General features: G+C 35.3%; 2 protein-coding genes across 6 annotated transcripts; both read right to left on the bottom strand.

The window, feature by feature from the left end:
- Window positions 1-273: 273 nt before the first annotated feature.
- On the bottom strand, window positions 274-9,197 carry LOC113065732 (F-box only protein 25-like). Of its 5 annotated transcripts, none has more exons than XM_026237217.1 (12): window positions 9,100-9,197; window positions 8,540-8,694; window positions 8,365-8,463; window positions 7,652-7,752; window positions 6,819-6,868; window positions 6,559-6,651; window positions 6,351-6,444; window positions 6,070-6,254; window positions 5,052-5,234; window positions 4,645-4,788; window positions 2,783-2,809; window positions 274-1,219 (listed from the first exon to the last, which is right to left on the bottom strand). In XM_026237217.1, the coding sequence occupies exons 2-12, from the start codon at window positions 8,665-8,667 to the stop codon at window positions 1,130-1,132; spliced, it is 1,194 nt and encodes a 397-aa protein (XP_026093002.1). In that variant the 5' UTR covers window positions 8,668-8,694; window positions 9,100-9,197; the 3' UTR covers window positions 274-1,129. The 5 variants fall into 5 exon arrangements, with proteins under 5 accessions (XP_026093002.1, XP_026093003.1, XP_026093005.1 ...); XM_026237219.1 differs by having other exon boundaries at window positions 1,101-1,219; window positions 2,783-2,857; XM_026237218.1 differs by lacking the exon at window positions 2,783-2,809.
- A 1,186-nt stretch (window positions 9,198-10,383) lies between these two features.
- On the bottom strand, window positions 10,384-12,739 carry LOC113065731 (protein FAM110C-like). Its single transcript, XM_026237215.1, has one exon. The coding sequence runs from the start codon at window positions 12,611-12,613 to the stop codon at window positions 11,624-11,626; it is 990 nt and encodes a 329-aa protein (XP_026093000.1). The 5' UTR covers window positions 12,614-12,739; the 3' UTR covers window positions 10,384-11,623.
- Window positions 12,740-18,020: the final 5,281 nt, after the last annotated feature.

Raw genomic sequence — 18,020 nt, 5'->3', positions numbered from 1 at the left:
TGTGTATGTTGCTCTCCTGATTCATACGAGATTATTTTATACTGAAGAAAGCAGTATTACAGATAGATAAGTAATGGTTTAAGGTTAAAACATCTTGATGGATTTGTTTCTTACAAACATGCAACTTCTTTTGACAAGAAAATAACTGCTTGATTGGAGTTGCATGGATTATTGTGATGTTTTATCAGCTGTTTAGACTCTCATTCTGACGGCACCCATTCACTGCAGAGGATCCATCTCACCGATTGTGTTCACCACAAGTTTGAGACCATACCAATACAACAAGACTTTTAATTATTTTAGGTAACTTTGTTTCTTGCAAATGCTTGATAGTACCAAACACATCATACACAGCCATTTCAATGACATTTAAATTACTGGAATAGTAACGGAATATTACAAAGTTCAGAAAAAGGATATAAAATACATTTGTTCATAAATAGCAAGGCTTACATTGGATATTCCATCTGCCCTCACGACAGATTTGACAAAAGTGTATCGTAAAAAGTTGTCTTGTGCAGTAAATGTACACTTTAGTGTTGACGCATCAAATATATACACACAGCATGACAAAACAACACGAGAGCTCACGTAAACATTACCTAGGACTACTTCTGACGTGCATTTCATTGGTATAGAAATGAAAATACATACATGAAAAGACAATATAATCTCTGCTTAGGATCTCTTTTCACTTCAGTTTGTCTTTCCCAAAATCAAGTTTTTCTTTTTTCCCTTTAACAAACACTCTTAACTTCACATATCCCGCCTTTTCTTGCTGTTCATCTCCCATCTTTCTGTGCTTAAAGAACAGATGAATTGTCTAAGAACACAACGAGGAAAAAAAAAAGTGGACAAATATGTAAGGAACATTAATATTATGACATCTTTCCATAAGCCCTTAAAGTTTGGGTGAGGCAGCAGAAAATTCAGTCATTGGTTACACTGTTGGACATTTGACATATTAATCACAGCACAACTGTCTGGGAAACCTAAAAGAGGAGAGGAAAGGACATGGTTTGGAGCACTGAGTTGAAAAGTTGAAAATGTTCTATGAGTGTTCGAGGTGTTTGTTTGCAGGTGATCCAAAGGAGATCGCAAGACGAGAGGTCCAACAACATTCTGGATTTCAGAACTTGAAGAGGTCTATAAAGTGCTGGGGAGAGACAGGGGTGAGGCAGCTGTCTGGATCATTTGCTGTGCAAGGATGTCCCGAGTCCTGCGATGGAAAGAGAAAGCATTCAAAATCAGATTGAAGCATTTTCTGATTCAAATGTGTGTGTTTTTGTCCATGCAAAAGCTGCAACTACATAGGTTGGTTGCTAGGGTCCCTTCCCAGTGAAAAACATTTTTAATAATCTAAAGAAATTTTTTTCACTATAAAGACTTTAGTGCACAAGAAAGATTCAATGGATAATAAAAGGCCTTCATGGAACCATCGTGGCCAATACATAACATATTTTTAAAAGTGTATGGGATTTTGCTGCCCTTTTTATCATCCACCTGGCAAAAATTTTAAGTCTGATGGCACAAAAAAGTTCTAACACAACTCTCCTCTACTAGCCGTATTAGTTGTGGAATTATTAATGTCTGAAGCACAAACAATGTAAGATGAATTACAGTACCAGAGCTGAGTCGGTTAATTAACAACTGTAGACTGTTACTGATTTGTAGTTGGTAAATTATTATTTAACCAAATCTATTAGAATACACATTATAGGTAATGCATTTTGACTTCTTTTTGATTACTTTTACTTTTGACTTAAACCATTTATCACATAATTTAGATGATTATTTTGTATCATACTCATTTTCAAAAATATATTCTATGGAAGCCCGTTTCCGCCACTAAACATGAAAGAAAACAAGGTAATTGCAATTTGTTATAAAAAATAAAGTCGAATTGCAAGTTATTACATCAGAATTCTGAGAAACTCGGAATCGCAATTACATATTAAAAGTATTATTTTTATTCAGTGGCAAAAATGGCCTTCTATAATATTTTCTATCATAAAAATATTATATATATATATATATATATATATATATATATATATATATATATATATATATATATATAATAAAATACTAAAACAGGAAATTAAATATTTAAAAAAAAAAAATTTATATATATTTTTTGTTTACCTACATGTCATGTGATCATTAACCTACATCAGAGAATCAATAAATTATGAATAATTTACTGCCGTTGTGTGAATAATATGTAATCATTCAAAAAATAAAATGATGCATAAGTACATGCAATAATCCTACACCAGACACTAATCCTAACCCTACAGCAAGTACTTGTTGTTAATTAATATTATTTTAGTACTTAAATGCACAATTATATATAATGTATAACCTAAACTACATTAAAAATATTAAGTTACTACCCAGCACTGCAAGTTACACACCAAGTGTAATACTCAGGGTTAGGGGTGTATTTAAATCCCTAGGTATAAGCAAATATAATGGTCACTATATGCATGTTCATGTGATCAGTCGAGAGATGCAATAGTGTATAACGGTGATATAAAACATACTGACAACATAAACCAAATGAGGAAAAATAAGACAAACATTGAAATTAATACAAACATTACAGATCAATCCTACTGATTCAAATGGAAGTGCAAGACAAAATGATGGGCAGAAAAAGAATAAGTTGACGGAGGTTAGGAGAAAAAGAAAAAAAATGACAGATGAAGCAAAACTAATTTTATTTACAGACACTACTTTCAAAACAAGTGCACACTCATTAAAAAAACTGAACATGTACCTTAAAGATTAAAGCCAGGTGTCTGTCCTTTAGGAGTTAAGGGACCAGGAGGAGAACAGGGAGAGAATAAAAAAGCTAAAGGTCAAAGGGTAGAGGAAGATATTACAGAGGGCAAATTGAATAGATATAACCTGAAGCTAGGTATTTATTCATTAAAATATATATATATTTTCCAGAAATCAGTTTATAACAATAATTAGACAATATTTTGCTGAGTGCGTTATTGTTTTGGTACTTTGGCAGGTTTAGGACTTCTGTTGACTGCTGACCCCCAAAGCTTTCGATATTCTTCATATTCTTTGCAGTGATTAGTTTGCTGAAATGTAACTTTTCCAATAAGTTTAGGTTGATTTGTACCTTTCACAAGCATTTTTACCTTTATCAGGCCAATTCTTTTCCTAAACTAATAACAATTTCAAATTCTTAAATGTAATCAATAAATTAAAATAGCAAGACATTATAGGGCTGTTACCAATCAAATTAAATCAGCATCAACAAAATTTGTGTTTGTAATGCAGAGGTGGCACAGAATCTAATAAAAAATTATTATAATCTAAAATTGATGTTGTGATGTTTAATACTGATGATTTAATACTGAGAGCTTTAATACTGATTTTTGTTAATACTGATATTTGAAATGATTTTTGAAGAGAAAAGGGAAAATATACTTTAAATATAAACCTAGAATCGGCAGTAGGTTGCAACAAATCACTGCATAAAAAAGTCATTGAGTCATTCATTCAACTGATTTATTCAAACCGCTGACTGATTCAGTAAGAGACACTGTTGTGTGTTTCTCAGAGAGGAAAAACATTTCTACTGTGGCTTTGTTTGGAACTATTTTCGTTAATTTTAAGTCACTTAAAATTAACTTCTTGTTAATTGAACTGTTCATCAAATCAGTATCACATTTGCAATCGTTCCGATATTTGGGGAAATTACGGCGCTGTTCGTGTGATATTAACGATATCAGATGATAAAAATATAAAATTCATAAACATTATACAGGGGCATTTTTGCCCCCTTATCTTGAATGTTCGGGGAATGTAAATGTGAACTATTCCTTTAAAAACACTACTGTTAAAAAATGTGGGGTCAGTAAAAATACTTTCTTTAATAAATGTATACTTTTTTCCAACAAAAATGACAGTAAAGACATTTATAATGTTACAAAACATTACCGTTTAAAATAAATGTTTTTTTAACTTTCTATCCATTCAAAGAATCCTGAAAAATGTATCAGTTTAAATAAAACTACTAAGAAAGGGCCACTGTTTTCAACATGTATATGAAATGTTTCTTAAACAGCAAATCAGAATGATTTCTGAAGGATCATGTGACACTGAAAAAAAACAATAATAATGCTGAAACATTACATTTGAAAATATATTACAACAATTATTTAGAAATGTTCACAATTTTTCCAATTATTTCGAACACTGCTCAATATCTTTTTTACTTTCTTTTCTTTCTTTTTTAGTAAAATTAATGTTGCTTTAGTGAGAAACATTGAACAAATCTTACTGACCCCAAACATTTTAATGAAGGAGCATATGCTAATACTGGTCGCCTATTAAGATCAATGGAACAAACTGATGCTTGTCTATCGATAATTGTGTCTATAAGGAGTTCCTAACCACAAACTGCCATTATAGAAGATCTTTCCACACACACACACACACAAACAAAAAAACGGCATGTTAGGGTTGTTTGTTTAGGAGCAATCAAGTTTGGCACATACTGTACTGGGCTTCAACATTAGAAACGTTTGAGAAAAGCACTTAGATCTAAATAGTGACAAAATCCGAAGGGATGTTATACTGTCTAATTACAGACCAGACATTTAAGAAAGGATTTCTTACATTCCAGAAGAGGATGCTACAGTGCCTGCAGAACTGCAGAGTGTCTCCGTACTGTTCTTTCACAGGGTAGTATTTCTGAAGTGTAAAAAACATCAGCTTCCAGTCCACATGGCCCTTCTCTGACAGACTCAAGTGCCTGCAGAACTGAACACAAAGAGCTCTGTGAGGAACAGAGGCCTGTCTCACAAGCTTGTGTGCATGACTGCTCTCTTGTGGCCAAATTAAGTCACTGACCCAACTTTCAGCAATTTTGAATTTCCAAAAAGACTCACATTAAAGAATCTCAAATAAAACCTCATTCAATCTTTGACCTTTGACTTTGAATCTGTATGTGTATGTGAGTATGTGTGAATTTGTGTGTGATGTAATGGCCTTTATGACTGACTTAATAAATTCTTATTCCTCACCTGTTTCTCGGCGAAATGAAACAGACACAATTTTTTCCACAGTTGCCGGTCCTCACTGAGCATTTGCAGTGTTGGTGTGGTTTGTCCCAGATTGATGATGTCACAGGCATCACTAAACTTGAACAGGATGTTGTTTTGCATGTGCAAAGGAAGGTCGCTCAGTGTCATGCCATTTGAAACTTGCTGCAACAAGACATATTTAGCATTATATAAATATAAAGAGAAGATTATTGGCTGCTACACTCACAAGAAATACAAGATGATGGTCATGCACAAGAAGCGCTTTTTATTATGGATGGATGCACTTTATTGGACTTCTTTTGGACTATTGTACAGAAACATCCACCCACTGCCATGATAAAGCTTGGAACAACCAAAATACAAGATACAAGAACAGCTGACTTTAGTCCTAAAGGCTTATTAATTTGTTCGATAAGCAAAGCATCTCTGTTACATATGGAAGTCTATGGAGACCATTGATTATTATTTATTAGCATTTTTATATTTAGTAATATGGTTTTAATATTAAAATACATATTTTTAAATATATTTATTTTATATTAATTATTTATTATCATTTGTATTAATTAATTATTTATTATTTAATAATGTTTAATTATTAATTAGTTTAATGATTTATCAAAATTGGTAAGTAAATAAATAAATAAAATAACTTATATATTGTTTTAATCCAAATGAAAAAAATTATAAAATACAGAGATATATGCCATATATCGCAAATCAGCCAAAAAATACTGAGATATTGTGTTTTTTCTTTTTGTTTTTGTTTTTTGGCCATGTGGCCCAGATCTATAATGTAAAAGTTAAAAATTATACGATATAAAATATTAATATAATCATTTTATTTATTAATCATCCCACTAGTCACAAATAGATTTTGACTGACTTGTGCATTTTTTTTGGGTGCTTTAAAGGGGGTTAGATAACTCTTTCAATAAACCCAATGACAAACTGCTTTGTGCTTATGCTTAACCCATGAGACTGTGAAAAAGACTACCTTTGGAATTTGCAAATTGTTGAGCTGCTGCTGCCAGTTTAAGATGGTTTCTAAACGGCAGACCCAAATGTTGATGTTACCAATCAGCACACACTTCCCAACTTCTCGGATGAGGATGCAGAGCGTGGAGCTTAGATCATCCAGCAACGCCTTGATCAGACGTGGGTTATGATGGTCATCCAGAACTGTGCGATTAAAAAAACTTATATTGGGACAATTGTCTTCTGCATTTATTATGTAACTGGATAAAGTCTGTGAATAATTCTGAATGAACAGCTCACCTTTTTTCACAATCTTCTCCAAGACATTGAAATAGTTTTTCTGAGCAGCTCCACTCAAAGACGTCAGCTGGGACTTGGCAATCAACTGCAGAAGCTAGGAGAAGTAAACAAGAGTGGATAAAGTGAGAGACGATACAGAAGCAGAGTAAGTAAATCAAACGGAGAGAGGTATTCTAGTGACTGTCCAGCAGAGAACAGAGCATCTTACTTTGACCACATAGTTGAATCGCCGCACATCCTGAATGGCGCTGGAAAAGTCCAGTCGATTGAAGGCCTCACCAAGCGTACAGTACCCATGCCTCTGCAACAACAAACACACGGTTCCCATTTGACAAAAGTTAGAAAAGTCTTCCGATGGGAGAACTGTGAAATCTAAACAATGACATCAAATTATTCTATGACTTCAGTTGTTTGTTTGCTACTCCTCGAGTCTTGTACATGTGGTTGCTATGACATAATTTCTCTCACCTCTCGCGTACTCTCCTTCTGAACATAGATCAACCGCTCCTGGAAAAAAACTGAGAAAAAGATTCAAGTACATTTAATCTATATACTACTATATTATATGCATTACATCAATTCTGTCACTATTTACTCACCCACATGATGTTCCAAACTTGTATATCATTCTCTCTTCTGTGGAACATATCAGAAGATATTTTGAAAAAAGGTTCCGTTCCCATTGACTTCCATTTTATGGATAAAAATTCTAATAGAAAACAAAGGGATCTGAAACTGTTGGGTTACCAGTTTTCCTTCAGAATATGTTCTTTTGTGTTCCACAGAAGAAAGAAATGCATAGAAGTTTGGAACAATTTGAGGATAAGTAAAATAATGTTCAACTGCTTAGGCTTATATGTGAATTTATCTGTGATTGGTTTAAGATGAAGATTACAGAGCTCTCTAGAAAACTTGATTTTGATCGGTCAACTGTAGCATTCTGTGGTCATAGATTTTTGCACAGTAAAAAAAAAAACAATATGATTGTTCCAAAAAAATTAACAAAGAAACAATCTGTTTTATATAAAGCACTACATAATTAAATCTATCTAGACTTGTAATTTATCATGATGTAAAAAACAACAACAACATATTAAATTATTAATAAATACAAAGCTCCAATGAAAAATTAATTCTGAATGCCCAACTGCAGCATTCTGTGGTCTTATATTTTTATTTATATAATGACCACTAAAAAACATAACTGCCCATTTTCCGAAAAAACTATAATTTACAGTTCAATTTGACATCATTGTTGTGATTATCAAGTGTGATGTAATAAAATATCATAGTTTATTTACACTGTGACTTAGTGTTGTTGTTGAAGAAATCCTTTTTTCTCTTCTTGGCAGCTACTTCACAGACATCTCCCATGTAGATGTTCTCCTTGTCAATGTCCAATCTAGAGAGTTAATAAGTTAAAGCTAACTATGACTATACCAAAATATACTTTAGACAATACATTTCCATTTAACAATCCTATTCAGAGTGACCTACAAAAAGTATATGATTGTGATAAACAGATAGCAAGCATGCAATTTAGACTGTTATCTGCTAGGAGCACTTACTACTACACATAACTTGACACATAATGCAATAAAACATAGTGCAGATCAACAAACCAATGCAAGTTCTTATTAATTATTAATCAAGGTATTTCTAAATGAGTTCTGAAGATCTGAAGACATGTAAGCTCAAACAGGTGAGTGTGCGGTCTATCGTCTAGTGAAATTTAACATGTGATGCAGGTGTACACTAAAACTATCCAAACAACTACTTGTGTCCTCACACAGCCAGATGGATTCAAATGTTCATATTTCCTTATAGTCTGTCTGACCGACCTCAGGTCTGTTTTTCCCATGAAAGCATGGTCAGAGTAAGGTGTTTTTATCTCAGTCAGTTTACCGCTGTCTGAATATATTCAAAAAACAGTTCACGGCTGTCTGTTCTATGCTATTCCAGACAATGACCACAGACGGTTAAAATAACAAACACCAGTTCTAAACACGGATACCTGACTTCCCACACGCCACAAACACACTTCCAGTTTAGTCGGTTCCTCAGTGCTTTTCTGAGGGGGTGTAGCTTTGTGGTTAAAGATCGGAGGTGGTGACTGAAAGGTTGAAGGTTAGGTTATCACCCTTGAACGATCACTACATTAAACTGACATAATTCAAAGCATCTCTTACTCTTCCAAGGTAAGTTCATTGATATTGTCTCCCAGCTTGTGGCTCAAATATTCAAAGCGTTTCCAGCCGTCCTCAGTTTTGATCCAGCTCCAGCCTGGTGATCTCCAATCTTGGCCCAAGAACGGCATGTTCTTCCACCTGCTCCAGACAGAAACCTGAATACAAGAGATTATTATCTCAAACCATTATAACAGAGCAAAGGCTTGACACATATCACATGATCAAACAATATCATCATGATCTGATCAGACAAGACATATAATAACAGTCATTCAAATCAAGGCTTTAAAAGACTTATTTCACTTTCTTTATGTAAACCATTACCTTTGTAAAAACAAAAATTACGCATTTTGATGTTCATTTGTAAACTGTAGATGATTGTTGAACGACTAACTTACTGCCAATTCATTTTCTCAAATGTAAAGCCTGCCAAGAGGCTTATCTTTTTTTTTAAACGCCCGACAAAACACTACAGACAGCTCAAATCTCTACCTCGTTTGTTGTTTTACTTGCAAAAGCGTGTTTGTATTGGTAACGGACGAATATTTAATTTTACTTACAGCTAGTCCTTTGTTATGTTGATGATTTTCTGCTTTTCTTTGAATATTGACGGAAGTAAACAGTCAGAAAAGCTGAGTGTATGGCACGCCTCCCGTCGTTTGTGATTGGCCTTTGAGTTTGTATTTATTTTGTTGCTACCCGGGATTCCACAGCTGATTGGCTCTCGGTCCTGTCGATCACTGACGAGTTTATGCCAAGCTCCCAGTCGCTGCAATTTCTTACACGTGACACGCAAGATGCACATGTTGACATGTTTTGATTTTGTGATGGGAAAGGGAAATTAAGATAATAAACTAAAGATAAATAAATTAACCAAGCATATTGGATCATGCGGCATCACAAAGTAAACATTTCATTGCTTGGTTTTTGATACAAGGAATAAATAGGCTTAAGCCCCTCAGCCTGCTGAAAAGCAGCTAGAAAATGTAAAGATGTTCATTCTTAATTCTAATGGAAGTCAGTGGTTACTGTCAAATGTTTGGTTACCAACATTCTTTAAAAAATATTTTTTTGTGTGTTTAATACTTATACAACTAGATCATCTAATTATATTTCCTTGGCTATCCCTAGAAAGAAAACTACGTATGGTTCTGGTTTTGAATTTGCAGCCCCAAATGATTGGAATGTGCTACAAAAGTTATTGATATTAGAGGCACGTATTCCAGTATGTACATTTAAAAAAAAAAAAATGTGCTCTGACCTCGACCTGTAAACGTTTTAACTGGATTTTATTTTTATTTTATGTGTTTTATGCATTGTAACATGTGTTACTCATGAGATATTAATTCTCCTGCCAGGCTGTTATTGAAAATAAGAACTTGTTCTTAATTAATTTGCCTGGTTAAATAAGGTTAAATCAAATTAACTCTTTTAAGTGTGGAGAGTGAGTAAATGATAACCTTTCATTTTAGGGTGAACTATCCCAAAAATGAAAATTAGCCCATAATTTGCTCTGCCTCAAGCCATCCTAGGTGTATATGACTTTCTTCTTTCAGATTAATCCAACCAGAGTTACATTAAAAACTTATTAAACATATGTTTATTTTTTTTTTAAATGCATCAATTCACTACAGGAGGCCTTTATTCACCCTCAGAGCCTTGTGAGGCACTTTTTATTATGTATGAATGCACTTTTTTGGACTTTTTCGACTGACTCTATAACTGTGATTGGATTCTTCTGAAAGAAGAAAGTCATATACACATAGGATGGCTTGAGGATAAATCATGGGCTTACACAAAAAACATGCTAAAAGTTACATGCATGCTGTGAACATAAATACAAGCATTTATGGTAACTTAGATGTGTGTTTATTGCCAATAATGTGCAAGTAAGTCTTCTTGACACCTGAAACTATCTGTATTTTATACTATCTGTAAAGAATGGACATCAGCATTAAATTGTTTCTTACTTCATAATTATCATAAGAAACAAATGCCAAAAACTCATAAGACCGTAAAAATTAGAAATATTTTGACATGCGTCCACAGCTGGAGGCTAAAAAAGCTTGCATTTCCAAAAATTTACTTAAAGTAGTGTAAAGGCCACGAGCACTCCCTCTGCGAGATCTAACCTGCCACAGTCTGCATTTGAGAGGCCAGAGGGGCAAGTTTTTGTGCGCATGTGAAAACACTGCATTCAATGAAAAAATTACAAATATATGGCATATATGTTGCTAAATCTTCAGTCATGTGCAACTTGATGAAAATAAGCACTAAGTTTAGTTAAGTAACATCTGAGTTCTTTTTTTATTATTGTAAATATGCATATATGGTCATATATATTTGGGCCATTGTCTGCGTCTTGATCTATCTTGATCTATCTATCACAAATTGTAAACTGCATACACTCTTAGGTAACAGTAAAAGAGTTAGAAAGGTAAGATGATTTTGACTGATACATAAATCACATTTAAATAGTATTTTGGCATAGAATGCCTAGTTGTTTGATTCAACAATGCACACAATTTATCAAGTTACTTAAAATACCATTTCATATTTGCAAAGAACAATGAGTCAGAGAAGATATGGCTAGACAGTCAGCAGTCAGTCTGAATAAACAGACACCTTTGCACTTATGTGACAGTAGTGACACAAATTAAATACACCCAGACTGGGTGTGAATACTTGCACTTTGTTCACAGCTTCTGCTGTTGTGCAACAATGGACAGAAGTGTTTGTTTGAAGCCATATCTTTCCATCGGACCAGGTGCTACCTTCTGCATTCCATGATGATCTGTTTGGCTCGAACATCATTTGTCTCTCTAAACTATACTGTATTCATAAATTCAAGCGCAAAGGCAGCTTTCCCATAACACAACAACAACAAAAATGAAAGCAACTAAATGCTATTTTTTTAAAATCTGACTTTTAATACATTGTCAAATCAAGTAACACGATATTTAGGTAGATAATAGTGGAATACGTATCCAGGTGAATAACCTAGTTAGATGGTGACTGTGTCAATAGTAGCCTACTGATTTTTTTCAGTACATATCTGTAACAGCACTTTTAACATGACCATAGTTAATCCAGATCTCGAAGCGTCTTTCCCGACTCCGCGGCATTTCTGCAACTGTAGAGCCACTTGATGATCCGAGCGTTGCGCTCGACAACTGACGACCCTTGACGCACGGTCTCCTGCAATTCCCCTTCCTGCAGGCCGTCGCTGCTCCTCGAGATTCCGCCGTCTGACGTCGAGACGCTGATACTCCGGGTTTGGGAGCTGAGGTCGTCCGAGCGCGCGGAGAACTTCTCTCTGCCCAGGGACTCGATGACGTCACCCTCGAGGCCGCAGAATTTGAAGAACGCGTCGAAGTCCGCGAAGTTTTTCGAGTAGCGCGAACTGATGTCAGACCTGGAGCGCGCCACCCCCCTCCGGCTCTTGCGATCCTGCTCCTGGATTTCTGCGACTATCCTGTGAGGAGGTCCTCTCGGTACATCACTAGTCTCGTCCTTGTGACCGTGTGAGAACGGTACATTTACCCGAGTGGCCTCTTTCCCGCAGTCCCTGCGTGTGGCGCATGCACCACCACGCGCCTCAGAAAACGCGTTTGTCTTGTCTTTAATAGCGAATAACGACTTTTTCATTAATCTCCTACTCCCGCCAGGCGATCCTCTCAAGAGTTCACACTTCTGTCTGTATAATAAAATCGAGTCTCGTTTCTTCGAGCTGCTCCGTCTCACCACATTATTATCTTCTTCAGGCGACTGTATATCCTCAACCTCAACATGAGCGGCGTTATTAACGGAACCGTGCCCGTTTGAGGACCCTCGGCTGCTCACGGAGGCAGACCCGATGCTGACAACTTGTTGGCTTTTTACATATTGAGGTTTAGTGGCTGCCAGTCTCTCCACCGCACTGACACGTCCTTTAATCGCCTCGCTTTCTCGCTCCATCTGTCTCCTCAAATACTCGGGCCCCTTCACAAGAATGCGCGACGCGTCCACGTTGGCCGATCCTTGCGTTTTCTTCAACATGATCCTGTCTGGATTAGTATTTCGTGTTAAATCCATAACAGATGTGTTGCAAAATATGTTGAGGGGTCCGAAGGTTAGTGCATAGTAGACTAGATGAGAACGCACTGACGCACACCTTTACCTGTGTGTATTACTCATCCACTCCACCCACTAACAGGTCAAGACAATGCGAGCTCTTGCACGAGGCAAAGGTATAAGGAAACGTTGATTGTGACTTAACGTTTTCAAAATAGGGCTTGCAAATACTTTTAAATCTCTAAAGCATTTTTATAAGTTTTTTATATATATGTAAATCTTATGTTTCCTTCATTTAGACCCATATAGGATTTAATTTTTTCCTGAAAATAAATGTTAACTTATTAACTATAATCACACAATGTATAACAAAATTCCAGGAAAATTTGGATAATTTTAGTACTTTTTTTAGGATGTCTTTCCCACCTTGTTGTTATGTTCTGGGTCGAAAATAACATGCCTAAAAAAATGTTTATAAATTTCTCATATTATCATTTGTATTATTTATTTAGTCAACTTGCTCTCTTTTAGGTATAGCACAGGTTTTGTTTTTCTTTTTGAAACTTATTTTTTGTCAATTTAACTCAAAAACTGAGGTGCGTCAGCTCAGATCTTTGAGGCCTATAGTACAATCAATTAGTTTAAAAAAATAAAAACAAAACCTGTGCTAACTGAAAGAAAATAAGCTGACAAAAGGATCCAAGATTTGGTGGTAATATAGCATATGAGAGATTTTGATTTTGATTGGGAACACCAAATAAGGAGCTTCAGCACATCACAAGGGTTAAACAGTAAAGGAAACTAAGGCAGGCTGGGCGTATTGTGAAACCTGTATAATCCAGCTAATATTTCTCAGATTGTGAAATACAGTTCATTGATATTTTGTAATAACAGATACATTTTTAAAAGGATTTCATTCGTGACCTGATTTTTTCTCAACATCTGTTTATGCATCATGTGGCCTGATTCAGTAATATTTCTCCCTTTGTGCAGGGTTGTAATGTCAAACAATTTATATAAAAAGCCAAAAATCTTATCTTTTGACATCTCACCTGCTAAATGTTTGTATGTTGTATCCTTGTGCATATGGGACTACCAAAATTGGTAATTCCATAAGTGTTCCATAAGTGTCATGGTTGTGTACTTAATAAAAAGAAGCAAAGCATATGCACTACACACACAACTTAATTGGGTTACACTCCTACTTTAATTAAAACCATTTTTAAGATTTAGATTAATATCAGATAGACATCTAGATGAATGCAGGATCTCCATGAAACCAGTAGATGGCAGCAGACTTGAGAAGTTGATGTTACTGTTTGGGTATGAGAACGAAAGTACATGATGAGCAGTTACTTTATAACATCTAAATACGTTATACCTCATTTCTGATCAGTATAGTTTAGAATTTATCTGGCTTTTCTCAGACATATTCTTATTTTTATTTGGTGATCAATAAAATGACCAAAACAACTCTAGCAATTAAGCATCCACAAGAACACCCTAGCAACTGCATAGCCACACATCAAATACCACTGTAACAACTCCCTATCAACTATGGAAGCATATGGGTAGCATTATTCAATTTGGGATGTAATATGCAAAATGACAATGCAATATGTAAAATGGCAATGAATTTCTGTATTTACATTTACATTTTCCAATACATTTGTGCAAGGTTTGGTGCAAAATTAAAATGAAAATTAAATTATATAATTTTCATTTGCCATTTCATACACCAGTTTTAATATGTAAAATTAATATTAATTTTAACGCTTTATAAGTTGCAAAATTAAAATGAAAATGTATTACAGAAATTATTAGATATGTCTAACATGTTCAAGCAAAAACTGTGGCAAAATGATCATTTAAATGCTATTTTTCTTAAATGCATTAACATTCACAGTCAAGACACTTACGATTGCATTTTCATTCAATGACCCACAATGAATGTAGCAAAATTCAATGTGCACACTGAAAATGCATTCCGAGCCGATCACATCTCCGCCCCCTCACGACATGTCAATCACTGCGTGAACAAGGCGGGGCTTACAGAGGGTCAAGAGACTCAAGTGAGAGAAAATGGACAAGACAGATGGTCCGTGTACGTTTTGATCATTTCAGTTTATGGCTTCAATATTTCATTCGCACTTGTGGGCGGAGCTGAAACGTTGCTTTCATCTGATTGGTCGAATCGCTCCGCTTTCAGCTCTGTCTTTTTATTCTTTCAGGCAGAATAAGAGTCAGTGCGAGTGAAGCACTGTAATGTCTGAAACCACCGCTCACTGTTAATTAGCATAATATTTGAATCAGATGTAGCTGGGCACATAATTTGTGCTGCTGAAACCTGCAAGAGACCCCGTTTAATTATTGTATGAATATTGTCCCACGCAAATAGTTCTGTCTCTTTGGATAACAGTGAAGTGGAAATAAATAGAGTTAAATTTATTAAATAAAATTAAATACATTTTTGGGAAGGTAAGTCTGGCCAGTTATACAAGCAACACGAGTCAGATGAGTCTGAAGATCTGAGCTGAATTGGGTGAAACATTTAAGTTCTAGTCTGTGTCAATTACTCTCATAATAAATAATAATAATAATGTTAACTGTATTTTTCGGTATAAGTTGCATCAGTCCAAAAATACGTCATGACGAGGAAAAAAACATATATAAGTCGCATTTATTCAGGACCAAGAGAAAACATTACCGTCTACAGCCGCGAGAGGGCGCTCTGGGGTAGGCTACAGGAGCACTGAGCAGCATAGAGCTAATTTTACTATTTTTATTTAGAAATTTAACTATATTAATTTTTACAATTATTTATTAATGTCACACACACACACACACACACATACCTAGTGCCTTATGACTTAAAAGATGAGAGTGGTAAATGTTACAGACAAGGAACTGTTCATTCTATTATTGATTTTTATTTCCACTTCACCTTTATCCAAAGAGGGGGGGACTATTTGCACTGTATTTATCAGTGGGACAATATTCATACAATACTACAACCTAGAAATAATTTGCAGGTCTCGACAGCACGAATTATGTGCCCAGCTATTACAGACATTACAGTGCTTCACTCGCACTGACTCTTATTCTGCCTGAAAGAATAAAAAGACAGAGCTGAAGGCGGAGCGATTCGACCAATCAGATGAAAGCAGCGTTTCAGCTCCGCCCACAAGTGTGAATGAAATATTGAAGCCATAAACTGAAATGATCAAAACGTACACAGACCATCTGTCTTGTCCATGTTCTCTCACTTGAATCCTCTTCTTGAGATGTGAGTCTCTGACCCTCTGTAAGCCCCGCCTTGTTCACGCAGTGATTGACATGTCGTGAGGGGGCGGAGATGTGATCGGCTCGGAATGCATTTTCAGTGTGCACATTGAATTTTGCTACATTCATTGTGGGTCATTGAATGAAAATGCAATCGTAAGTGTCTTGACTGTGAATGTTAATGCATTTAAGAAAAATAGCATTTAAATGATCATTTTGCCACAGTTTTTGCTTGAACATGTTAGACATATCTAATCATTTCTGTAATACATTTTCATTTTCATTTTGCAACTTATAAATCGTTAAAATTAATATTCATTTTACATATCAAAACTGGTGTAGGAAACGGCAAATGAAAATTATATAATTTAATTTTCATTTTAATTTTGCACCAAACGTTGCACAAATGTATTGGAAAATGTAAATGTAAATACAGAAATGCATTGCCATTTTACATATTGCATTGTCATTTTGCATATTACATCCCAAATTGAATAATGCTACCCATATGCTTCCATAATCAACACCCTGGCAAGACTTTTTCCAGACTGGATTCCTGTGGAGTGTGTATGCATTGCGCAATGTGCAAAATGCACTAAATTGCAGACTTCATAAAGCAACGGTCCACTTAGCGTAACCCAGAATTGATTTTTTCGCTCAACCCAGAGTCAAAACCAGGAATTTGTGCAGATGTAATTTATGTGTTTTAAAGTGCCTGCTGTGCAGTTAGCTGGAAATTATCCAAGGCAATAGCAGTACACTAAAACCAATATCTGGCTTCTCTGACCTCAGAGCTTCCAGAATTGTATGTAGATCCAGATGAGATATAGGGTGAGACTCATTATTTTGTCAGTCTGGTCTGAAACATGAGAATATCTTGAAACCTTCAGCATCCCACATCACACTTATACATCACTAAATAACTATAATTGTGCACAGATTGTATCAACACACTTATGTTGGTATTAAACAGTAAGCCAAATCCTGAAGGCCACATTGAGCTTTTCTCCAAAATTCAGAGCCCTCTTCATTGCATGTGAACTATAACATGAAACCACAGCATGACAAATTACAACTAAAACCATGACCTTCCCTTAACCTTGTTTACACATCTCACAAAGCAAATGGTTGTGATGTCCATTCCAAAACTTAGAATGAGCATGTAAGGTCTTTCTGAACAAATAATTCCAAACATGATATCTGACAGAAGACATCAATGCGATTGCATGACCTTCAAGTATAAATCATTTAAGTCTGGAGTGAGGTATGATTATGTCAGACTCAACACACAACTTCTACTAGATTGGCAATGGAATTAAGGTCTTGAATAAAGCGTCACCGATGTCCACAGGACCAAATGATCATCTTTTTTTTTTTTTTTTAACTAAAAAAAAACAACCTTGGTAGAATTTACTGAAGATTTAAAGGAATAGTTCATCTAAAATGAAAATGATCTGATAATGTTTTCCCCCTTAGCCATTCCAAGATGTAGATTAGTTTGTTTCTTTATTTGAACAGATTTGGAGAAATTTAGCATTACATTTCTTGCTCACTAATGAATCATTTGCAGTGAATGGGTGCCATCAGAATGAGAGTACAAACATCTAATAAAAACATCACAATAATCCACACCTCTTCAGTCCATCCATAAATGTCTTGTGAAGTGATAATATGTGTTTTTTTAACAAATAAAATCAATCATTAAGGCATTTTAACATTAAAGTGACACTTCTGAGTCCATAATCTATAATAAAATTTCCTCTATTGAAGAAGTTAATTCCCTGTCGTCTTCTCACATCAAAATTCATCAATATATTTGTTTAGAGCAGGGGTGCCCAAACTGAATCCTGGATTGCGGTGTCCTGCGGAGTTTAGCCCCAGCCTCAATTAGACACACCTGAACCAGCTAATCAAGCTCTTACCAGGCAGACTAGAATCTTCCCAGCAGGTGTGTTGAGGAAAGATGGAGCTAAACTCGGCAGGATTGAGTTTGGGCACCCCTGGGGCCTGTACCATGATGGTAGTTGCACAAATTCAGAGTTACAGGATTAGTTTTGAGTTGACAAAACCAAACCTCTCCAATCCTGCTTTGTTGGTACCATGATGCTGTTCATCAACTTTCTTTGTCAATTCAGGCTTTGATCCT

This window comes from Carassius auratus, chromosome 48, assembly GCF_003368295.1.
Source record: "Carassius auratus strain Wakin chromosome 48, ASM336829v1, whole genome shotgun sequence".
Lineage (NCBI taxonomy): Eukaryota > Metazoa > Chordata > Actinopteri > Cypriniformes > Cyprinidae > Carassius > Carassius auratus.
This window is presented reverse-complemented; position numbering and strand designations above follow the sequence as displayed.